The 26,093-nt window shown below is 35.3% G+C and overlaps 1 protein-coding gene across 10 annotated transcripts in view; it reads left to right on the top strand.

The window, feature by feature from the left end:
* Window positions 1-26,093, top strand: part of Greb1l (GREB1 like retinoic acid receptor coactivator) — a 310,330-nt gene that overhangs the window by 118,522 nt on the left and 165,715 nt on the right. For 9 of the 10 annotated variants that reach the window (XM_078030295.1, XM_040274520.2, XM_040274525.2 and 6 more), the window contains exons 3-5: window positions 6,602-6,711; window positions 18,182-18,341; window positions 18,553-18,750. In XM_078030295.1, coding sequence (XP_077886421.1) covers window positions 18,185-18,341; window positions 18,553-18,750 — 355 coding nt within the window. In that variant the 5' untranslated portion in view covers window positions 6,602-6,711; window positions 18,182-18,184. The remainder of the gene's footprint in view (window positions 1-6,601; window positions 6,712-18,181; window positions 18,342-18,552; window positions 18,751-26,093) is intronic. The other variant, XM_078030293.1, reaches the window with a different exon arrangement.

Below are 26,093 nucleotides of genomic sequence, written 5' to 3'. Positions count from 1 at the left end.
AACGGTTGAGTATCAGAGTTGGCAACTATACATCTTAAATGTGAAATTTTTATTGTGCTACATTAATAGGAAATCAAATTGCATACCCAGTCAAATCTTGTTAATGTTAATATTCCCTTAGGTATCACTTTCCTTGGTATCAGATTTCAAAGTAGTAATGTACATTTCATAACATGTCTCCAGTTTTCTGTCATTTCATAGTGTCATGACTTGAGGACCTGTCTCATCTCCATTCAGTTCTCCCAAGACATGATTCCCACCACACAGGAACTATTTCTTCATTGAGGGGTCTAAATAGCAACCACCAGTCTATTGCACTGACTAAATATTTAATGAAGATTGAATATTTCCTCTGTGATGGATCAATTACTTTTGTTGATCTCTGAGGAAAGCTTTTTTTAAAAAAATTTCCTGCAGTAGGTTAAGAAATTTATTTTTCTCGATGTTATTAAAGCCAAAGTTCACTTCAGTAATATAAAAATTCATGTCCCTTAGGTTTTTATTTGCTTATTTTTCCTAGTTTAATTTATACAGTTTGTATTTTTATATCATTTCAAATATAAGTCATTGATCTGGTAGCATGTAATAGTCATTTGCTAAAAGGATTGGTTTTTCTAGAGTTTGTGGTATTTAAATTTCTGAAAATGAAAAATAGTTGCTCATGAGGTATAAGAATGTGAATTTTTTAATGAATGAAATTAATTTTTAATTGATAAATGACTTCAAAAACATGAATGATTTTTATTGTCAATTGACTAAAATTTGCACTTTTTATATTTTAAATTATCAGTCATATACTTAAGATTATCAGTCTTATCCTTAAGATTTTGTTAATTGCTATTTGGAGTAAATGAAACACACTTATCTTTGGAGTCTCTAAATTTATAAATTAGTGAAATAGCTTGAAATCTTTCAAGTTGTACTATTGTAATCACTATAGGAATCATTTGGTCAGGTTTTTAATATGGCATTTAGATGGAACTTATCAGAATCAATTAGAAAAATTAAGTCCTCTCATTTAAATCAAACAGAAAAAATGAACAGATAGGAAAAAGAATGCATGCCCTTTTTACACTCTTTCCTAGGAAGCAAGTGAACATAATTATGAAATAGACAAGTAACACCTATTAACAAAATGTCCTCTATTTTTAAGAAATAACTTCACTATATTTCACATTTGATAACTTATGGGACCTAATTTAAATAACTGCTAACAGCAACCAGTGTGTGTTTGACTAGAGGAGAAGTGCATGTGGGGTGACAGTTATAGTACATATTTGATAACAAGGGTAGAATAAATCAGTTGAATCTTAGTGGTCTGATAACTGATTTTAGGTCTTTTTGACCCAGGAGTCTGTGACCTGTGAAAACTCTACTTATTTTGGATTTGATAAAACATTTTACAATGCAAGCAAGGTTTTAAATTTAGATGAATGTCACACTGCAGGAAGTTGCCTAATGTGGTTCAAACAAAGGATATCAAGGTGTAAACTGGGAAAAGTTTAAAAAGTTCTGATAACAATTAACATACGTGAGAAGACAGAGGCTACAATTATGAAGTTTCTTTTCTGCCTCAGCTTATAACAAAAAAAGAACCTACAGTTTAACCTGGTATTTGCGATGCTCTGATTACTTAGAAACATTCTGTTTTGTGAAATTATTGCCAAGAAAATGTGCCCAAATCTTGAGTTTCAGATAGTTCTTGATTCTAATTGTAAGGTATTGCAGATCCCAGGCTGCACAACGCAAGGTAGAGGCTTGGGGGAGGGTTTAAGTCAGGGAAGGGAAGCTTCCTAGACATTATAGCTCCGTCCAGAAGCCAAATGGGAGATAAATCACTGCTGGCCACCTCTCTTATTATTGAAATGGTTCAGCCCTAGGGTTTAACTGAAGGACTAACAGGGTTTTGAAGTGCAAATAGGATGGTGAAGGGTAAACCCTTTTAGGGCTTCATTTTGATGGATTTTTTTCCTGTGTGGATTTCTGGCACTGACTGTGATCTGGAAAGGGCCCTTAAAAAAGAAAAGTTTTGTTTTGTTTTTGATCAGTCAGGCAATAAGAACTTTCCACAGGGGTATACTTTTCCTGCATGCATATTGATCCTATTGTTTTAATTGTTTTTTCTTTTTTTGAGCCTTCTGCAATGGAGCTGTCATTTCAAGGTCATGTTTCTCTCTTGGTATTAATGCCAAAGTTTGAGAATGTTGAAAAATGTGATACTTTTGAAATCAAGTTTTGACCCATTATTTTAGGTTTTTGTGTTCAAACGAAGTCTTCTAGTTAAAGACCAAGTCCATATCAAGAACAATTTTCTTTTTTAAAGAAATGAACATTCTAGAAGGTTAACCTTTTCCATTGAGTTATATAATTGTACACATCATTTTATTTTTCATATACATTCTATGTGTACAAAATAAACGCGAATTTAAAAAACTGGAAAATTATGAGGTTGTGAAATATTGTACTGTGTTATTTGTAGAGATACAATAAAGTGTTGGAGGAACTAGGAGAGACATAAAAATGTTTAAATAAGAGATATGCTGACTTATCAAGTTGGAAAATTTTATTTTACCCACCCCAAATAATTAGTAGATAAAATGTCTTTTAAATTTTACGTATACGTATATATATTTAAGAGGGGGAAAATGGGTGGAAGGAGTCATTGGTTCCAAGGAAAAACTACTGTGTGCAAACTTAAAGGTTTTGTGTGCAAAACTTTTAAAGAAAAATTAAAATATTTTTACTAAACAAGTGCCATGGTAAATGTTCATATTTCTTCTTAGAAATATTATTGATGGAACTTTTCTTGAGCATTTTGGCTCTTGGAATATAACATACATATATATATATTTGCATTGTGTGTCCTTTTAAAGAATGATAACATATTTCCCTGCATCAGAGCTTTTCTTCTGTGTCACTCGATGTCTATTGTTGAAAAAAACAAAAAACAAAAAATCGGTGGTTAATCTCCATAATTGACATTGATCACACAATGTTTTTAATTGACCTCCAGCTTGGTGTTTGCTTTTGTGTTCTACAGAATTTTTTTCTTTTCAATATCTAAATATTAGAGTTCTATTTATTTTCTACTGCTATATGATAATTTTAAATAAGATGCTTTAAACAACAAAATCCAAAGCCCTAGATGGCATGAGGCAGAGTCCTCTGCATCTACAGCTTCCCTGTCATTAGTTTGTGACTCGGAGATGTTCATATGACCTTCCCTTTGTTAGAAGAGAGATCTGTCCTTCCCAGAATCCTCTTGTTAACTGTCTTTTTAACCCAAGTTGGAGGTTGTCTGATGAATGAATGGTGAATAGTGAGGTTTTTTTTTTTAATGAGCTGCACGTATTGTTGACATTGTGCCACACATTGCTTTTTAATTTCTAATGTGTTTTTAATTTGCAAAGCATGCGTGTGTCTTTCATAGCAGTAGCATTGAGTCAGCATTTCTAAGTCCAGATATTGCTTTATGCAAATGAGAAGGGTCAGGTTTAAGAATGCCGAATCCAAGTCTTAGATTTCCTGAAACACATGTGAATGAATTTCACTTTGGATATTGTTGAATAAAAGAAGAGATACTTGAGAGAGGCTTCTTTTCCCAAGAACTTTTCTTGCCTCTTGGCAAGTGAATTGCCCCAATATAAAAGCATTGAGCAGGGGTGGAAAGTGAGTTAGAGTGAAAAGGCAATCCACAAATAATCACTCTTTTCTGCCTTTGATTGTGTCAGATTTTTTTTTGTGTGTGTGGCAATTGTTTTCTTTCTCTCTTAGAAGAGGTTTATGGTCCAATGTCTGTCAAGTCAGCTCCTGTCTTAAGGTTGCAGTTGTATTTCTCTCTGGAGTTCCTGGAGGTGATGTTATCTTTTGTTCACTCAGCAGTGTGGTCGTTCCTGAGAGCATCTGTCACTTTAGGCATTACAAGATGGATGGGTCTCCAGTGAACTGCTGGTTGAAGCAAATGGTGAAAATAAGAAAAGACAAGGGGTTTCAGGGTCTGCAGAGAGGACAGACAACAAGGAAACACTGTTAGAAATCAAGAGTAAGCTGAGCAATAGAGGAAGAGAGCAAAGATGGATCAGATGTCATTTTATAAACATCTTGGGAGTCAGAATCTTTTGGTGGCTATCGTGATCTGAGGAGGACATCTGCATCATGGTAAACGATTCTGTACTTCAGATTTGTAAAATGTGTTCGGACATTTTTTTTTTTTTAAGTCTGGGAAAAGTGTTGGGAAATAACAATAATAATAGAGAATGTTTTGTATGAGGATTTTGCTGTGTGAAGGGTTAGTAGTCTTTGAAAATATTTTAAAGTTAGATTAAAACTGAACTTTTAGGGCTTTTTTGTTTTATTTTCTGCGTTGCAAACAACAATAATTGAATATAGTAAAATGTTTGAAAAGTTTTGGTCATTTCACTAAAATCTTTGCTCTTTTCTGAATGACTTTTGTTATTTTTGTAAGGGAATCCTGAAAATTCTATGCTTATGCTTAAAGGAGGCAGGAGCCAGATTTTAAATTATTTCAAGTAACCTCTGATTTCACTTAATGGACTCTTTGATCAAAGAAAGAAATATACGTGTTATTGATCAGAACAAATTGGAGATTTGTGTTGCCTTCATTTTGTTGGTGAAGGTCAAAATTTGTAAATCCTGGCTGATACAAAGTCCCTTCTGTGTATGACAAGGAACAGAAAAGGATGTTAGTTGGGACATTAAAAAAGGGGAAAGAGGATGATGTAATTGGGGAAAAAAATGATTTTGTCAAACTTTTGGCATTGTCCATGAAAAAGACCATAGGTTGAAAGGCAAAGAAATTAAGATGATTAGAAGCTTTAAGCTATACAAATGGTAGAGTATCTTCCTTCTCTATGGGTGTAAATAATAGATGAAAGAGTAAGAGTGACAACAAAGGATCAGGTCGTTTAAGAGAATGTGTGCAGCCTGAATAGGGGTCTGTGGCCGAGGGCCAAAGGTCTTAGCTTTGAGTGTAATTAGAAGAAAATACAAAAATGTCATTACTTGCAGGTGAAGTGTGCAGCACGTGGCCAAAAATTAGCAATTTTAGACTCCAAAGCTATTGGAATTGGATTACTGACCTTTAAAAAAAAATCATTAAGGTCCTTGTGGAGTCATATAGTTTTCACTAGCAGTAATGCAGTTTGACCTTGTTGACCATATGGGGTAATATTGGGTTCGCCTGTAGGTAGCAAGGCTCTCCTGACTCAGAAAAGATGTCTACTTGTGTGTGGGTGGAAAGTATGTGAATTTGAAAATCTAGGTTCTGCATTTTTAATTATTCTTTTGCGTGAAGACACCCTTCTGACAGTAAGAGAGGTAAGATAAAGGTTTTTAATCCAGAATTTTTAGTAGTTCTTTTCTCTTAAGTTGGCATATCAGAAAGTAAAACAAATCCCATTTCTTTAGAAAACATAAGGTAACAGTTCTTTAAATATTTTAGTGCTATAAATATTTACATTAAAATTAGTACATTCTTAAAAAGATCTTTTGTTTTCTTTTTAGACACAGAAACAAAGGACTAGAAATACTTCTAAATTATACATAAAAATCAATGAGATAGTTTTATTTCACTTCATTCTTATATTTCCAAATTTTCTATGCAATAGTTTATATGGACCATAACCTATTTAGTGAAGAGAATAAAACCAATTATATGTAATTATAATTAACATTTTCTGAGAACAATGCTCAAGAGGGCAGGAAACAGGGCTGGGGATGTGGCTCAAGTGGTATTGCGCTTGCCTGGCATGCGTGCGGCCCGGGTTCGATCCTCAGCACCACATACAAACAAAGATGTTGTGTCCGCCAAAAACTAAAAAATAAATATTAAAATTCTCTCTCTCCTCTCTCTCTTAAAAAAAAAAAAAGAGGGTAGGAAACAGTAGGTCTTTTTCTTCTTGTAGACTTTCTTCTTGGAAATTAGACCATTAATTTACAAAAAGAAAAATAATTTCTATTGATGTTATGTTTCACATTTTTAAATTTATTTTTTAGTTTTAGGTGGACACAATATCTTTATTTTATTTTTAGGTGGTGCTGAGGATCAAACCCAGAGCCTCATGCGTGCTAGGCGAGCACTCCACCACTGAGCCCCAGCCCCAGCCCCAGCCCCAGCCCATGTTTTCACATTTTTGACAGTTGAGTAGATTAATTTTGACCAGATGTCAGGGATTATAAAACACTCAAAACGCCTTAGAATAAGAAAATTGCTTATACTAATTTCATTCCTAAAATTAAAATATTCTGTGGGCATTCTACAATTATGGTAATGTTTGTCAAAAATACAAAATAGATAGACTTATTCAACTTAGGTTTAGTGGGGGCAGAATCTTACAAACAACAGAAAATATTTTCAAGTACATATAATTAGGAGGGATTATTTGGTAAGTATTTAGGAAGGAGGAATATCTGTAAAATTTGCCAGTTGTGATGTATATGGATTTGTATAAGACTTTGATACATATTCATTTCTAATTGTTATTTTTGTGGAATTATAGATAATCATAGAATATAAAGCATTTGGAAATTAACTGTTTGTATGTGTATGTACATATATATTTTGTTTTTTATATTTTCGCAGGTTAAAAAAAGCCCTAAGCAAGTTATATTCTAGGCAGCAAGCTCCCTGGAAGTGTTGACTGACCAACTTAATCATGAACATGATTCAAAAATGTTAATAAACAAACCAAGGTATTGTACACTTAATTATGTCCCATCAAATTTTCAAGATCAAATTTGTTTCAGGAAGGTATATTTAGAATTTACATAAAGCTAATGTGTTTGGTCCTTAAACTGGTTAAGCAGATATTTCTATGAACTGCTACTCCCCCCTCCCCACACTGTGTTTGCCTTTCTCCTCCTCTGCCTTTCTACTCCCCCAACAAAATGTAGCCATGTTTTTTCCCCCTACAACAACCTCTGTATTCCCTGTATACCTAAACTAAGAAAATAAGAATTCAGCTTTTGATTCCCCTTTGTTGTGATTTTATATTTCAAATTTTCTAATGAGAAACTTCTAGATTGGGCTTCTGCAGAAAAACCCAAACTTCCTAGTGACTACATATACTTAATATCTGTCTCATATAACACTATCCTGAGATGTACGTTATCAAGATTCTGTAAGAATTTTTTACTGGAATTTAGGAAGGAGAAATATCTGTATATTTTCTAATTATGATGTATATGGAATTACGTAAGACTTTTAGTTTAGCAAAGGGAAAAAGTGACACTGCTTTTTTTTTTTTTTTTTTTTCCTCCTTCTACGTCAACAAAAATCAAAAAAACTTGGTTGGGACTGAGAATTTAAGGTTACTCTTTTAGGTAACTCTTCTCTGTCATAAGGGACATAATCCAAGACTGTGTCTCTCCTTTTGGGAGTTACAATGTGCTTAAATAGCCTGGCATTTCCAAGAGAGGCCAAAGATCTTTTCCTCTTTTATGACCTGCTGTATCCTTTTGAGGCCAGAAAGAACAAGAGGGTCATTGCCACTTCAGCCTGGTCCCTGTTTGTTCCTTCATGGTGACCACGCAGATACTGAAACCTAGTGTTAGCTTAACATTTGGGTCTGGAACATCTGGAAAATGGTCCGAGAGGGAAAGGAGGAGGCAAGAGAGAGGAGAGAACTGTTGCATTTTGTTTCACCAGGTGCTGGGAGGAAGCAACATTAGCCTTTTTGATATGGGAGGCAAATTCTGTGGGCCCTGGAGTTAGGCTCCAACAATTGACGAGGTCAAAGGACAGCTGAGTGGGGTCAGTGAGACACCATGGGGTGTATTTTGTTACTTAGTAAAAGGAGCAGCCTCCTAAAACCTTAAAGGATTCTCTTGAAAATCTGTGTTGTGAAAAGGTTTTATGAGTCTCATGGCAAAAACTCCCGATTTATCTAAGGAATGCTCAATTTTATCTAATGGAAGGATAATCTTTACCAAATGTTGGCAATGACTGTAAGAGTTAATATAGGACCGAAAGAACAGTGTGGGTTTGAAGTGTACTTTACTTTCCAAAATATTTATCATTTTAATGTTTCCGTCTCAGTGAAGAATTTTGCCCTGTTGAAATATCACCTTTTTCTTTCCTAGGAGCAGAAAGTGGGAGGTGAGAGTAACAAATGAGTTTACACTAACTTAAAAATATTTCTACCTACTTTTAATCTTACCCATACACAATGTATTATTAAACTTTAAAAATTTCAAAATGTGTTAACTCTATAAAAAGGTATTTTTGAATTTAATTTATAAAGGAAATAAATGGCACACGAAGTGTAATGTTTCTGGCTTACAGATCTTTTTTTAATTTTTCTTCAGTGGTTCTGGGGATTGAACCCATGCTAGGCAAGTGCTCTACCACTGAACTACCTACCCCCCACCTTATGGATTATGAATTTTTAAATTCAGTTGTGGATAATTGATATATGGGGGGGGTATCAGTTGACGACTAACCTTAAACTTGTATTTCTCACTAAATGTGTTTCTCATACATTTTGTAGAAGAAAATCAATGTCAGAGTCAAGAATAGCGAATAAGTAAAGTACTATAGGGCTGGAGATGGAGCTCAGTGGTAGATCACTTGCTCAGCAGCATATGAGAGGCCCTGAGTTCAATCTCAGCACCGTGGGAGGTAAAAAGCAATATAATAATAGAATTTTTCTCTTTGGAAGGAAATAGAAAAGGAGGGGAAAATCTACAAGTTGTGAAAGTTCTGTTTGTCACAGTCCATGACCTCAGGAGACCACTTATATGATTGTGAATAGCTTTGAAAGGTGTTAGCCACCTGGCAAATGAGTAGTGAAAGGAGACTATTGATAGAGGGATTTGGCAATATTTTTGATATACAATTTATACATTAAATATATGTATATATACATATATAGAAAGCATATATGCCAAAATGTATAGTATGGAAAAAAGATAAAATGATGAAGAGCATACTATATAGGCTTTGTTAAATATTTTTTAATTTATAAATTAGTATCACAGTTACAATTAATATATCTATTAATAATGTATGTAATTGTTTTCAATCCTTTTAAAATAAATACTTCCATGAAAGGAACATACACATAAATGTGAAGCTTAGCACACTGTGTGTTATTTTCTCAAGATTAAAGCACCTTTCAACAACTAATTTAGAAACCTAAGTGTAGTGACTGATAATTGCCTAGAGAAAACCCAAAGCTGTTTTAAGTAGCATTGAAATTGTGGCAAAACTGACAAATACAATTAGCAATGTTAATAAGATAAAAAGATGGACAGACAGGCAGAAGACAGAATGGAAAGATGAAGGGGGTAGTAGGAACCAATCCTGATAAGAAAATACTGTTCATAGTTGCTTTGGATTTCCAGTGCTTTTTCTTTTAAATTACAGCAGATCATGTGTTTCACAAGTTAAACAATTTAGATACAATTTGTAAGGCTCCCAACTCATCTGGTTTGAAAGAATATAGTTGTGGGGCAGTAGTACCCTAGAAAAATTGGTGAATTTTCTGATTCTAAAGCACAATTGGATGTGTAGTGTTTTTTAAAAGTCAATTTTAGATGTACTTCTCTTTTACTGTCATTACTGATTGTCATTCCTGAATTTATCCCTCTTTGCACTCTTATAATTATTCTTTTTAAATATATATATATTTTTAGTTGTAGATGAACAAAACACCTTTATTTTATTTTCATGTGGTTCTGAGGATTGAACCCAGTGCCTTCCACAAGTGAGGCAAGCACTTTTCCACTGAGCTGCAACAACCCCAGCCCAGCACTCTCGTAATTCTTAGTCATCCAAGTGCATTACAAATGGGACTGTTTCGGATTTAGCGATCCACCAAAACAAACACAGTACAAACCCAAAAAACCCTGTAAAAGTGGTTGAGGCATTACTACTAATTAGGTTTATCTGGTTAGTACTAGCCCACTTTCCAAACAATCATGGGAAAATTGTATGTGGATAGTTAGAGAAATTAGGTGGGTTATGTGAAAAATGTATAGTTTTCTATGCCTTTTCCACTAAAATATCAGTTGAAATTCAGAAAATTGTTGTAGTAGTATCTTTTGAAATTGTACTCTGCATTTGAGAAATTAGTTTTTGCCTCTGGTGTTTTATGCAGATTTTAATGATTGTTGTGATAAATCCCCAGAAGTTTGCTCTCTGAAACCATAGAGACTAAATTCTCTCTGTGGCTGCCTTGATGGATGTGGTAAGCCACACTTTGGAAGCATTTCTCGTTATTTAATGTTTTCTGTTCTGGATTATTGACTCTTTTCCCTGTTGAAAAATTGGTCTCTGGTGACATGGTAGAGGTCACACGTTGCCTATTATTGTTTTGCTTCTTTGATCTTACACAGGGATTGCCTCTGGTAATTATACTAGTTCCAGAGAGTCTTGACAAGATGTGTTTATTTTACAGAAGAATTTCTGGCATTTCAAGGAAGAAAGTAAAGATTTCCAGTAGTAACATGTAACTCTTTGTTATAAAGGGAAAAATAGCATTGCGTTTCATCTTGTAATTACGACAGTTTTCAATAGTTGTTATGAAATTAGTTGGCATATTGCAGTAATTATTTCTACAATAACACATTGAGTATCAGGAAGTATTACTAAAAATGGCAAATTTTAGAATTAAGTTACTAGGGCTGGGTTTTGATCTCAGTATATAAAGTATTTTTGGCTTCAGAAGCTATTGAAATAGATTCGTCCCAATTTAAATGTACAGAACTATTAAAAGAAGTTGAAAAAATTATCTTTTAATCTGTTTGCATTTTCTAAAGATTTCCAGCAAGGAGGGTGAATAGAAGTGAAATAAAACACTTTGGTTTTGAATGCATGGTTAGCTTTGTGCTTTTTTTGGAATGCGCTTGGGAAAAGATTATATCTCTTTAGACCTCTTTAATGTATAATTGGATAAGATACAAAAGCTCCATCTATTCATTTTTTAAAAAACTCAATTCCTTCCCCTCCCACCTTTAGCAGTCCTGGGGATTGAACCCAGGCCTCTAACAAGTGCTCTACCACTAACCTACATATACTCCCAGCCCTTTTAAAAATATATATATATATTTTGAGATGGCTTTATTAAGTTACCCAGGCTGCCCTTGAATTTTTGATTCTCATGCCTCAGCCTGGTAAGTAGCTGGTATTATAGGTATGTGCTACCTCGCTTGGCTCGATTTAAAACCAATATTTTGTTGTAAGCAAAATATCCACCCCCCCCAAATTCACAAACTAATGAGGGAGTTAGACAAATACTAAGTCCCACAACATAAATAATTGAGTGATAAATGTCAAATTAAATAAATAAATGAGGTTAGGGGTGTTAATTGGTGGAGGAAGTGCTTAGTATGGGCAAGTCCCCAGGTTCAATCTCCAGCACCAAAAACTAAACAATAAGTGAATGAGATACTAAGAAAGCAAAAAAGAGAGAAAACTGTGAATGAGCATTTGCTTATAATTTTACATTATAGAGTTAAAGAGAACTTGGCAAGAATTATATTTGCTTTTTTTGTCCAGGAGTCACATGTTATCACTCTCACTACTGCATTTGGTTAGGAGGTCTGAGAATTGAATCTAAAGCCTCCTATAGGCTAAGCATGTGCTCTACCGCTGAGCGGTACCCCCGCCCCTACTCAATGAACATTATTAATAAAGAAACAACATGCAATCAGTGATGCAATAGCAAATTATTTTCTTACATGAAGTGAAATGATTTTATTGTTATAAGGAGTAATAATAATCCATTCTATATGCTCATCTTACAGACGAAAAAACTAAGCTTGCAAGGTTAAGTGACTCATTCAAGGTCATATCACCAGTGATACAACCAGACCTCTTAAAACTTAAATCTTAGGTTTCCTAGGCATTGTATATTCATGGAGTTACACCGTCCACTATGATAACTACCTTCCACATGTAATCATTTAAATAAAATTGAAAATTTAGTTCCTCAAACACTCTAGCCACACTCTAGTGACATGTGTGGCTGTGGCTGCCAAATATTGGACAGTGCAGATAGAGAACATTTCCATCATCTCAGAAAATTTTACTGCCCAGCACTGCTCTTGGTGTCAAAGATGACTCCATGATTTGTATATATGATTGTAATTTTTTTTTTTTTGATACTGGGGTTTGAACTCAGCCACTGAGCCACATTCCCAATCCCATTTTGTATTTATTTAGAGACAGGTCTCCCTGAGTTGCTTAGTACCTTGCCACTACTCAGGCTGGCTTCGAATTCTTGATCCTCTTGCCTCAGCCTCCTGAGCGCTGGGATTACAGGTGTGTGCCATTGTGCCTAGCTGTAAATTTCTTAATAGATGAATTTTACATAGTGCTAAATAGAAGCTTTTAGGACTTTTATGTTGATGGTCATTTGTTGTGAAGAATGTTCCAAAATCTGTTGTAGTGCCTCAGGCATTCAAGGAAAAGGGCACCTCTCAGTATTCTTAATGTAGCATAATGCTAAACAAGCAAAAAATTACTTTTACTACTAACATTTCCTGTATACTTACTTATTCTGTGCTAGTCACTATTCTAAAAATTTTATAGATACATATTTTCATGTGTACTTATAGGAACCTATGAGATTGGTAGTCAAATCCCCAATTTACAAATGAGGGATTAAGTAACTGACCCAGTATCCCACAGGGAATGATGGGACAGGATTTGAATTATGGTCATCTTACTCCAGAGCCTATGTGTTTAACCATTAGAATTTCTGTAAATTCTGGTTGGCTGGCTGGATGATTATTAATGCTTGGAGAGTGAGCAACAGCATCTGTTTAAAAAAAAGTAACAAAACATGGAAGTAATACAGTGTTGTGGGGTTATTTTTTTGTGTGTTTGTGTGTGTGTGTGTGGGCACGCTATTACTGGCACATTGTCAATAAATTGTGACTTAAAAATATTACTCTTGAAACAAAATAACTGCACACACACACACATACACAAGTAACTGCACACAAACAGGCTGTACCACTTTTACTTTCACCTTTTTTTTTTCTGCTTCAAACATTTTTTGTGGGAAAAACATGGTCTTAGGAGGTTTTTGAATCTTAGTTCTACTATTTAAAAACTGGATGACCCTGCTGGTTGTGGAAACCAGGTCATTTGCTCTGCAGACTTGTCCCTCATTGTAAATGTGCTTGTTGTCTTATGGTTTCATTTAACTTGTTCCTTGATCCTGTAATCAGAAGTTGCTCTAAAGGTTTGACTAGTTTGAATACTTCCTAGGGACTGTGTGTGCCTCATACCTTCCCTTTGGGGAGGCCAACGGTTTCTCACTGCCTCACTTGTAGTAATGCTGTTTGATCAGTGGGTTTAGGAGGTGACAGGCTGATCTTTCCATTCTTGAGTTCTACATCAACATTTTACCTAATAGTTTAACTTATTAGCATTGCATGCATGAATTTTTTACTAGGGGGTTGCAAAGTGGTCATTTTATACTTGTGTCATTCTTTGCATCTCTATCAGCTGGAATTCTTCACTAAAAAATAATTACTCTCTGATAACCATAATGGTTACTTTGAAGTATAGAAAGAGCAAGGCAAATAAATGCTCTCCTCCTTTTTTTTTTTCTCTCCTAGTTGTGCTCAATTAATTAGGTGCTTTTTTGTTTTGTTTCTGTTCCCAAGAGAGCTTTTCCTTTTTCTCCTTGAGTAGCAAAATTAGTCCTTGAGTTTTTATATCTTAAATATATTTTGGCCAATTGCATGTGTTATCTGTTATGTTCAGTTTCTCTAATCTTTGACCCAGGGGAGCTCTTTATCTGGACTCCCATGTGTTCTGACGTGACCCGTTAGTTATTGGTAGTGCATTGCTTTTCCTTTCCATTTTCAAAAGAAAAGAAAAAATGAGAGGCCATAGAAGCATTAGCAGGCACCTGTTTCCCAAGCCACTCTTCTTTTCACTTTTCCAGTGCACCTTCCTGAAGCCACCAGAGATGTTGCCTCTTTACTTCCATCCCTTTTCCTCAGTATTTCCTTCTGTGGGAAAAGGGAAAAGACAAGAACAGAAAGGCCCCCCATCACAATATCATGGTGGTTTATAGTTGGTCGCATCTGCATTTGGAGCAATCAATTACTGTTACAGAAAGAACCTATCTTGTTTATTTTTCCTTAGACATTTCCTTAATATCGCAAGAGTATCTGTTAGTATCTCAGAGGTCTGTTAGGCCAAAACGAAGCATTTAATAATGTTTGTCCTTTTATAATTTTACAATCAAGAATGAAAATTTGGGAAACAATGTAATACAGTCTCATAAACTTGATATTAGATACATAAAATAAGCGTATAATGGAAATCACAAGTCTGCTTTCTAGGTGCAATTGGATATAATGACTAATTCTGAAAAACATTTTTCCATCTTCTGATTGCAGTCTTTCATTCACACTAGCCTTTGGTCAGGTCTGAGGCATCATGGCTTCTTTGAGATTCAGAAGAAAGGAGGGTTGGCAGACTAAGTGGCTAATGCCAATAATTTCAGCGACCCTAAATATTACGGCATATAATATTTAGAATATATTAATCTAAAAAGGCTTCCTTTGAACTTCATCCTCCTTGGGATAGCCGTGAGTTGTCAAGGGAAGAATTCCATAGTCAGCACAAGAGAAGTCTGGGGTCAGTTCCGTAATCCTTTTACAGTGTTATTATCATTGTCATTTTTTAAAATACCCAGTTGTAAACATGAAATCTAAAACAAATATAGATTTTTTTCATAGTATACTTATTAATAAATGAAATTTATGGAATGAATTTAGGGATGATTTACTTTAATACAATCATCTTTTGTTTTGGAAGGGAAAAAGTAAAGAGAATAAACTACCCAGTTGTGTTTTTATCTGAAATAAAGACATCTACTTTATTTTACTGTACCAAGTCTGAGCAGGAAATGGATACTTCCCCTGGTCTTCATCTGAATATATCTAATGCTCCTGTAAGGATTATGTATATCTTCTGTGAAACTCCGTTACTCATTTTTATGTCAATTTTATATTCAAAGCAATATTTATTTGTACTCTATACCTGTATGTGTGTATCTGTCATGTTACTCCTTAAACTATGAGGGAAAGGGATTGAGATTATATGCTTCTTCACTTATAACTGGGCACTTCTTTATTAAAGTAAAAAGATTCTCTCAGAGACTGTAGGTTATCAAGATATTCAGTAATGCAAGGAAGATAACTTGTTGGGCTGGTAATAGATTAAGAAGAAGCAAGATTTCCAGGCATTTGTGCTCTGGAGAAAGGCTAAAGGTCCACCTTTGAAGTTATTCCATTGTTGGTGGATAAGAAATCCCTTGGTTAATGTGATAGTTTCTGGTAGTTCCCCTCCTCCCCAACCCCCTTTTAGCAAAGAAGAAAGGTAAAGTGGCTGTTGGATTTTGACTTAGATAAACTGGTGGCACAGCATATGTCTTTGTCAGAAACCACCCTGTTTAGATCATATGTGGTGCTGTGGAAAAACACATTGCTTTTGAACTTCAGAAAATTTAAAAGTTTATACTTGTACAAGTGGGGAATCTTAAGAGCTTAGCCATAAAGTTGGTGTTTCAGGAAAACTTCGTAGGACACACTTTGTAGATTTTCTTCTGTTTACATTTATTTATTTGTTTGTTTGTTTGTTTTTGATACCAGAGATTGAGCCCAGGGGCGCGCTTAGCTACTGAGCCACATCTCCCAGCCCTTTTGGTTTTTATTTTGAGATGGGATCTCACTAAGTTGGTTAGGGCCTTGCTAGCTTGCTGAGACTGGCTTTGAACTTGTGATCCTCCTGAGTCAGCCTCCTGAGCTTCTGAAGTTACAGGTGTGTGCCACTGCACCCAACCCATTTGCCATTTTTAATTTGATTTAGTATGTATACTCAACTTGTTTTGGTACTGAGATTGAACCCAGGGATGCTTTACCGCGAGCCACACCTCCAACCCCTTTTATTTTTTGAGACAGGATCTCATTGAGTTGCTTACGGTCTTGCAAAGGTTTGATAAGGCTGGCCTTGAACTTGGAATCCTCCTGCCTCAGCCTCCTGAGTTGCTGGGATTACAGGCATGCACCACCACACCCAGTCCTAGGCTTTTTATTGCCTGTCATGAGAAAGCCAAAGTAGGATCCTGGCTTTTTCCAAATTGTAGGAATCTTTAATAAAACTTTCACAAACCCAGCCACTCTGATGGAAATCACTGTATACTACTCACTGCTAACAAAGGAAGAAAGAAGCCTTCTTTGCTATGTTAAGGCAATTCAGAGGTACAAGAATCTCCTATGGGATTTTTATGTGTAGGTCTGGGAAACCTAAGAGTGGGGTTATGCATCACCCCTGCTCTGCTCTAAGCTGGCACACTGGATCATGGCTGCTTTTCCTGGTGAGTAGGCTTCTTCTGGACCAAGTCCTCCAGGGACTCCCTCTAAGGAGGCACTCTAAGTTGGCATTCCAGATGAGGTTTAACATCACTTCTCCTCCTTGATGGGAGAAGAAGAGCTAAGATATTCTGAGAATTACGTGTCTTGAAATGGAATCTGCCAAGTTTAGCCTATATCGTAGGAGTGCAGGCTTGGCCATCATGTGGCTCCTGGCCTTACTAACTGAGTGACAGTGGGCAGGGAATTTAGCTTCTCCAAGCTGCAGCTTTCTCTTGTTTTTGTTGTTTTTAAGTTGTGAAGTGGAAACAAGTTGTACCTACTTGAGAATTTTGAGGATTAAATAAAATGATTTTTACAAAGGGCTTAGTATACTGTCTAGCCCAACAGTTCTCAAACTTTGAGTCTCAGAGCCCCTTTATACTCATACAAATTGAGGACCCCATCAAGTTTTTGTTTTTATAGTTTATATGTATTATAAATTAAGACTAAAAGTTTTTACAAATATGTATTAATGTTTAAAATTATAATAAACAACCCACTATATATTAAAATAAACATTTTATGAAAAATAAGGAATTTTTTTTTCCTTTAGAGAAAATTTAGTGAGAAGAGTCACCTATTTGCTCTGCATTAAATTTGTTGCAGTATCACACATCACGCAGATTCTGGAAAATTCCACTGTGCATATGTGAAAGTCTGAGAATGAAAAAGACAAATAATATTCTAGTGATAGTTTGAAATAGTTTTTACTTCATGGACCTCTGACAGTATGTTAGGGCCCTCAGACCATTTGGGAATCATTGGTCTAGCCAATAGTTAGCACCCAATACATTGTAGTTATTATTATACATGAGAACTTTTATAGCTAGTGAGTACTACACAAATGTTAGTGATGAGAAATGTAAGTCATGGCTTCAAAACTTATTATATACATTCATGAAGGGTCCCCCAAACGATTGTACTTCAGAAGAAACTGTGTTTTTCAAACAAATTCTAGCATTACTTAATGGAGTTCTTTGAGTTTAAAGGCTCAATTTTTACTTTCAGAAATTTCCTAATTAAATATATTATCATAAAGCTTTCTCCTTTTTTTTTTTCCTAGAAGAAAGTCTTTTATTTTTTTTCTTCTTCAGAGTAACAGGTCTTAGTAGAGAGTTGTAATTAGATATTTACTCTGAAATAACTGACAGGATTGGTATGGGGTTATAGCAGTCCACCAGTTGTAAAGAGGAAGTGTGGTCCCATTGTTAACCAGGTTGGGTTTTGTGATTGACAGATCAATTTTGATTTATTGGTTGCAGAGCTTTGACCAAAAACATTTATTACTGTTTAATTCTTAGATACAAGATCACTTAAAGGTTTTGTTTTGTTTTGTTTGCCAGGCATGGTGGCACACGCCTATAATCCCAGAGGCTTGGAAGGCAGAGGCAGGAGAATCATAGGTTCAAAGCCAACCTCAGCAACAGTGAGGTGCTAAGCAACTCAGTGAGACTCTGTCTCTAAATAAAATGCAAAACAGGGCTGGAGATGGGACTTGGTTGTCATCTCGAGTGCCCCTGAGTTTAATCCTTGGTACCAATAAATAAATAAATAAATAGGTTTTGTGAAATGGGTTTAGACTGTAAAGATCCAAAGTACAGGTGACATAACAAATAACTTATACAAGTTGTTTTAGCAAAAATGTATTTTATATGATTCACGTCTTTATGAGAGCTATGAATATAGTTTATAACAATACTTGTAGTTTGTAGACATATAGCCTCTAATTATATCAATTTTCTCCTTTCTCCCACTTTTTCTTTGGGTTGGCTGTGTGTAGATCATGGGGAATTCATATGCTGGGCAACTGAAATCTGCTCGATTTGAGGAAGCTCTCCACAACTCCATAGAAGCCTCGCTCCGATGTAGTAACGTGGTACCACGTCCCATTTTTTCCCAGCTGTACTTGGACCCTGAGCAGCATCCTTTCTCATCTGCAGGTAAGTTCCTCAGTCATAGACATTTCTAGGCTCCTTTAAAAAGAAGTGGGGATTCTAAATCCTCGGAGCTCTGAAATCAATTGGCTAAATATTAGAAAATGCTAGTCTCCCACTCTTCAGACATTATCTTTCAGAACTATGAATTTTTCTTCTGATTATTTTCCCATAAGCATCTTTTTATTAAAAAGTCACTGATTGCTTTGTTTCTCAGATGTCAAGCCCAAGGTAGAGGATTTGGATAAAGATTTGGTACACCGCTACACTCAAAATGGCACTCTAGATTTTTCTAACAATTTAACCGTTAATGAAATGGAAGATGACGAAGATGATGAAGAAATGTCTGATTCCAACAGCCCACCAATTCCCTATTCACAAAAACCTGCCCCAGAAGGATCTTGCACAACAGACGGTGGGTTTCAGTTTTGTTTTCTTGCTGTTTTCCTCTCTAATATTGGCTGGTCTGTTTCCAGTCATTGCATGCAATGCTCAAGGCTGGAAACCAGTAATTAGGGAAAGAAATGAGGAGTGGTTATGTTCTCACTCCCTTTGCCCACTATGACTTCACAGCAGGTATCGACCCCATTTTATAGATTAAGAGACTGAGATTCACACTTGAATAACTTCTCTGAGAGGACCTGTGCAAAGGCAAGTCTAGACAGGTCAAGGTTTTTCCAGTACTCCCTGTACTTCCTGCAAGCATGCTGCTGTCAAGCTGGGTGTAGTAGCACAGGCCTGTAATCCCAGTGACTCAGTAGGTGGAGGCAGGAGGATCACAAGTTCAAGACCAGCCTTAGCAAATTAGTGAGGCCCTGAGCAACTCAACAAGACCCTGTCTCAAAATTTTAAAATAAATAAATCAATAAAAAGAGCTGGAGATATACCTCAGTGGTAAAGTATTCCTGGATTAAATCCCCAGTACCAACAATAACAACAACAAAAGAAAAAAAAGAAAGAAAGAAATTTTCTGTCTTAGGAAACATTTTAGTATTTCCTTTTTCTCCTCATTTTCACCCCCACCCCTGAATAAAAATAGAGACACTAGATGCTTTATATTTATCTTTTATGCTTATTTTTTTAAAAAAAACTTTCAGTTGTAGAAAGCAGTACCTTTATTTTATTTATTTATATTTATGTGGTGCTGAGGATCAAACCCAGTGCCTCACACATACTAGGCAAGTGCTCTACCACTGAGTTACAACCCCAGGCCCCTTTTATGCTTATTTTTAACACTTATCTAGTGTAAAGGCAAAAATTATAATTTTTTATAAATTACAAAATTAAAAATTTATGTAGGATAAAAATATAAATAGTAAGATAAACTTGCTTTACTTACTTGTGTCAGCCTTCTCTTCCATCAAAGGTTAGGCTGCATTTTTAATAAGAAAGCCCTGGTTTCTAACATTTTTGGTATTTTGTGGTTTTGGTGCTATCACAACTTAAATTCTACTTTCCTCCCTCCATTCAGTTGTGACTTTCTGACCATCAGCCTAATTAATGTGTAGGTTTCACTTTATCCAGATCAGCTAGAGTGCAATTTTTATGATTAAATTGACATAGACCTGAGATAATGTCAATATATGAATATCTTGGAGAGAAGACATTGGGATGGGAAGAAGAGGGATAAAATCTCAGGACAGTCTCCTTCCAAAGTTTGAAGTGCAAATAATTTGGGATAAGCTAAAGATACAAATATACAAAGCCAGATAAGTAGTTTGCATTGTTTGGGAGTTTTAGTTTCTCTTGACTTCTGCCAACCCTCCTGATAATCTGATAACCAGTAAAGGAGTTAAAATCCCCTACCAAGAGGGTGAAGACCTGAATAAAGCTCCTGCTAGCTTATCTGAGCCTGATTCACTACAAGTGGTCTCTAACAATTGGTACCATTGTTGGTTTTTTTTGACTTGGGCCTACCTCCAAGACATCATTCTTTATGAATTTGCTTCCACTTACTATTGATTCCTTTTGCTCAGTATCTCTCTCTCTTCCTCCCCCCCCTCCTGGTGTGAGAGATGACCAGCATTGTTTTTACTTATTGGCTTTATATCCATTTTTATGCTGTTTGTCTAACTGAACCATCAATTCATAATTATCAAATAAAAACTAGAAGTTGAAATAGCACTTGTACTTGTTGAATTCTCATTATGAATCTTGTTATATTGGAGAATTGAGTAGAACCAGAGTAAAAGGTTTATATACCAAGAAATAGGGGAGAAGTTTCCTGTCTCAGGTTATTCTAAGTATGTTTTTAGTTTGCCTGTTGAGGTGTCTGACACTGGTATTATTCATGATCAGGTATGGAAAGCTGTTTAGTACCCAGCAAGATATAAACCAAGTGGTCTAAGGTAGCAAATATTTCTTAAATTTTAAAATATGAGAACATAAGAAGTATATAGGAAGTGCAGTCATTATTTTAAAGATAAAGGAAATGCAGTTTTCTGAGAACAAAAAACTATCCCCACCCAAGCAGGAGACTGAAATTCCAAGACCATCTGAAAGCAGAGTTCTGTATCTGCTACTTTAGTTTCTTATAATTAGCATCCATTATCCATTTTCCCCTCTTAATTCACCTGGGGTGGCAATTCAAACAAACAATAGTTTATAATTTGCTTGTTTTTTGCTTATGTAACTTTTTTCAGTCTGGCTTATTCTAAAATAATTCTAAGAATCTTCATGCTCAGTGGGAAAAACTTCTCTTGAGAATTTCCTTATTAAAATGGCAGCAAAATAGGACAATATAACAAATGCTTGGACTTGTTGCAACTCATCGTCTTCCCTACGTGGGAAAATCCTCTATTTACCTAAGGCTTAAAGGAAGGTAAAGCTATTTTTAGAGGCAATTTAGATAAGCAGATATTAACACCTGACTGATTGCTGGAGGTTACCATTCAGATGTAAATTTTGGTTGCTAATTTCTTATGTAAATTATTGGAATAGTGTAGGTTCCTATCCTGCTGGGAGGCAGTTGATTGTCTAAAAGGGTGAAGGGCAACCAAATTTTAGGCCTCCAAATACCGCTTTGATTACTTTGGTTTGTGTTTACAGCTGTTTCAGTAAACTTCCCCTCCCCCTTTTGTTGACTCTGTAACCTTCAAGTTGGAGATAATTGAAGAATGCAAATTGTTTCAGTGAAGTGAAAACCTTGGCTAGTTTCTTAAGAAAATGCAGGTGAAGTTTATTAAAAAAAAAAAAAAGGACCCTCTACTATTAGTTCCCCCTCCCATTTTTAAATTAAAATTATCTGCTCTACAAGAGCTTTGCTTTTAGGACAGCATTTTAGAATTACTCTCAGAAAATGAAATTATTTTGGAGGCAAGTTTGTGAATGTATCCCATGTAGATAACTTATCTTTCTTTCCTTGTTTACAATAAACAGACTTTGAGCCTTCCTTAGGGAACTGTGAGCCCAATCTACTAGTAGTCTCTAAAGAACGATCAAATTAGCCATTCAGATATAATAACTTCAGATGTAATTCAGAATTAACCTTGCAGAGGAGTACATAGGTTTCTTTTCATTCAGTTTGAGGTTTTAATTGAGATTTAATATCTGATATTTATTAGATTAACAATCTGACATATTTCTAATAGTGGGAATGTTTAACTACTTGCCACACTGGATATTAGGATCCTACAGGTCTCGAAATCTAATCACATTTCATAGTTTCTGTAGCTATCCCACAGACATAGCTTATTTTCGGTTTAAAAAAAAATAAGATAAATAATGCTCTCAGCACAATGTTTTTTATTTTCTAGGGATTCCTGATGACAATGTATATAATTATATCTGATTTAAAGCTCAACAATGAGGGTTTGGAGAAAACAATCTGTAAATAGATGTTTACAGCAAAACACCAACCCCTTGGCAGGTGAACTTATTCTCAAAATAACTACAAACTGAACTGAGGAAACTTTCCTTGGTTTTGTAACCATTTTTGGCCCCAAATTGAATTTTTTCTTGACCCCATTTTAAACTCAACTATTGTCTTCCCTTTTTCTCCTATTTTATTCTTAATTGCATTGCCTGTGTGAATAGAACATAAAAAGATAAAATAGGACTATTTATTGTATAAAATAGACTTTATGTTGCTCAGAGGATTCCAGTTTCAGACATCGGGAGCTCTTTCTGTTAGTTCTTGTGTCTTTTTAACAACCTCCATCATTGTGGAGTGGTTATTTTCTTTAAAGCACAAAATTGGAAAATTTATCTTCTCATTGTCACAGGCACCTCTTGCATAAAATATCTCATTGTCACAGGCACCTCTTGCAATATATATATATTTAGGATTGAAGACACATGAAATGTGCTTTTAATGCATAAAATCACAGTGGATAGCAGCAAAGGATGAAGGGCATCAAGGAGAATCTGATAATTCACATTGCGATTATTCTTGCAATATATTTTTAAGAGAAGGCTAGATAGAACACATAGAATTCAGTCATTGCTTAGTAATTATTACTTTTGACCTCTAGGTGTCCTCATACCATAAATAAGAAACCCCTCAAAGGCTGTAATACTCAAAAACTATTTGGGCTTCTTCATTTGAATGGACTATGTAGTCCATTAAAAAAAAAATTTTTTTTTAGTTGTATTTGGACACAATACCTTTATTTTATTTATTTATTTTCATGTGGTGCTGAGGATCAAACCCAGTGCCTCACACATGCTAGGCAAGTGCTCTGTCACCTAGCCACAACCCCAGCCCTGTATAGTAGTCCATTTTTGCCACAGAAAATTACTCTGAAATATTTCTTCCCTTGAAAATTCAGTTTGCTTTAGGTATTCTCCTCACTGTTCTGGATTCTATCACCATTTAGCCAAGAACCAAAATTGTACTTTCCCTCCTTAATCTCAATTTTGCTACAATGTATTGCTTAGAAATCTCATCAGAAATGTCACTCTCTAAGCATGGATTGATTGCCTTTGTGGCTTGCAACAACTTGCATTTTTTAAAGTGGTATCTCACCATATTGCCCAGGCTAACTTCAAATTCCTGGGCTCAAGTGATTCCCCCTGTCTCAACCACCAAAGTAACTGGGATGGTAGCCAAAAACTACACTGTCTTTAGCCACTGGGCCTGGCTAAAAACTTGAACTTTAAGAACCCATCAGCAAGTATAAGATAGGTGGATAATGATAGTCCTGTGGTTGTCAGGGGCTGGTGTATCAAATGCTCCACAGAAAATTCAGCCTAAAATGGGCACAGAGAAGTCAGGTAATAAAACCCATCTGTAATAGTCAAGGAAGTGATTGTTTAATAAGAGTGTTCTACATCCGAATGGGCGCAGATGAAACATTATGAATCAGGAACCTACTAATGAGGTTGAAGTGCATCTATTCTGGAGTGAAGAGACTGTAGTTCTGGGTCCCACAGTTTCTGGTTTGTGGACGTTTGACCATCGACCATTTTCTAACTTTTTTGAGCCATTTCCTCATTTACATATTAATGGATATTAGAATAGATCAATGTTCCACAAATCTCTTAGTAGGGTAGAAACTTTTGAACTCCTTGGGAGGAGAGTTCAAAAGTTTTATGTCATTGCATTTCATGTGATGAAGACTTGATTTTAAGTAGAAAACATTTATTTTAGATCAGCATATTAATATACTTTTATATTCATACAGTACAGGAAAAATTGTCTAATTTTGTGATTCAACAATTGTTGTTTAGCTGGACATGGTGGCACACACCTGTAATCCCAGTGGCTCAGGAGGCTGAGGTAGAAGGATCAGGAGTTCAAAGGTAGCCTCAGCAACTTAGCAAGGCCCCAAGCAACTCAGCAAGACCGTATCTCTAAATAAAATGTAAAAAGGACTGGGAATGTGACCCAGTGGTTAAACATCTCTGGGTTCAATCCCTGGTACCAAAAATAAATAAATAAATGTTATTTAATTTAAATTGAATGTATAAGAAAAAGCACATTGTGTTGGAAAATTAAAAAATGAAATATACTGCATTTGAGGGGGGCCAGATATATTGACATGTTTTCCAGCATTTTAAAAAAAGTAAAATTCTACTTTTAATACTAAAGTTCTACATTTTAGGGTGCAAAGGATATTCAAATTTATTTTTACAATTTTTGTATTTTTGCTGTATGAAATGAGGAAGTTTTAAACTGCTGTTTGTAGGAAATTTTCTATTGAATGAAATAGTGTTTTCTTTCATTATAAAAAGCCAAACTGGACCATAATCACTCAGTTTCTTACTTATATATAACAGTAGGTTTTTTGTGTCCTAGAAATGTATTGGTGCATTTTATATAACCTTATAATTTGATGAAGGGCAGGGAATTAATGTAACTTCTGTGTCTAGCAATGAGCATATTCAGGTATATTTGTAAAATCGCTCTTTTTTGTCCATTAACACAGTGTTAGGTGAACTTCTTGTCCTTAACCAACAGCTCATTATGAATATAAATTAAGCAACATGTTAATACGTATGATAGATGGGTTGAAAGTGTGACTCAGTGGCAGAGCACTGGCCTGTCCTGCCTGAGGCCATAGATTCAATCCCCCAGCACTGCTAAATAAATAAATAAATACCCATAGGATCAATCCATTACAACTGGAAATAAAAGCAATTTGAAATTGTATAGTAGCCAAAACCACACGATGATATGGGGTTTGTCTGAATGAGTTATGAGCTCATTCAGCCGGTTTCCAGTAACCCTACAAGTGTTGGATAAGAGGTTTTCAGAACATTCTGTTTTAAAATAGGACATTAGAGGGGCAGGAGTTATAGCTCAGAAGTAGAGTGCTTGCTTTGCACATGTGAGGCACTGGGTTCGATCCTCAGCACCACATAAAAATAAATAAAGTAAATATATTTTAAAGAATAAAATTAAAATAGGACATTAGAATAATCAACTAGTTTTTTAGAAATTGATTATGATGTGTATTTAAATTTCACTTACAGTTCTCAAGTATCTTGTGACACCCTTCTGAATCCCTGGAAGTGGCGATAACCACTTATTGAGAAAGTTGTGCAGATGATCTTGTGATTCCATGTAATTCCATGTCATTTTTTTTGTTCTAAAAAATTTGTAGTAATTTTCAAATTGGTGTAGATTTGTATTTTCCATCTAGTCTTTCTTTCTAAATTGGGTGGGTCAAAGTTGTACAAAGATGGCATTACTACTTTTTAGAGGCAGGTAGCTTCTCAAGCATCCTATTTCTCATTATTAGTATGCTTGTCATCTAAATAGCAAACTTCCCATGTCCTACGTCATTGAACATTACTAGACTCATTATGTAACTTTGTACAAATTCCCTGAACTTTTTCGGAGACTCAGTTTCTCCACCTATGAGGAGAGATACTAGAACTGTTGAGAAAATTAAATAAGGTAATCTATATGATGTTTACAATGTACCTGGCTTATGGTAAGTACTCCAAAACGTCACCCTCCCCATCCTCATCAGTTCCTAAGTTCCCTAAACTTATGAGTGCTGTTCCTTAATGAGGATACAAGAAATAAAATTTTGGGGGGTTTCATATATCCAAAGGCTCTCAGAAATGTTTCTCAACTGAATACAGTAATAGGGCTCACCCATCTATAAATGACTATTTTTCTAATAAATGTAGATGATATTATCAATAATAAAAATGTAGATTCATTTAAAATTGGTAAAGATCTCATAGTAACTTTTTAAAAAAATTTAGTTGCAGGTGGACACAGTACCTTTATTTTATTTATTTTTATGCGGTGCTGAGGATCAGACTTAGTGCCTCGCACATGGTAGGCAAGCACTCTACCACTGA

The sequence above is a fragment of the Ictidomys tridecemlineatus genome, chromosome 13, assembly GCF_052094955.1.
Source record: "Ictidomys tridecemlineatus isolate mIctTri1 chromosome 13, mIctTri1.hap1, whole genome shotgun sequence".
Classification (NCBI taxonomy): domain Eukaryota; kingdom Metazoa; phylum Chordata; class Mammalia; order Rodentia; family Sciuridae; genus Ictidomys; species Ictidomys tridecemlineatus.
Note: the sequence above shows the minus strand (reverse complement) of the source record. Positions and strands in the feature narration are given on the sequence as shown.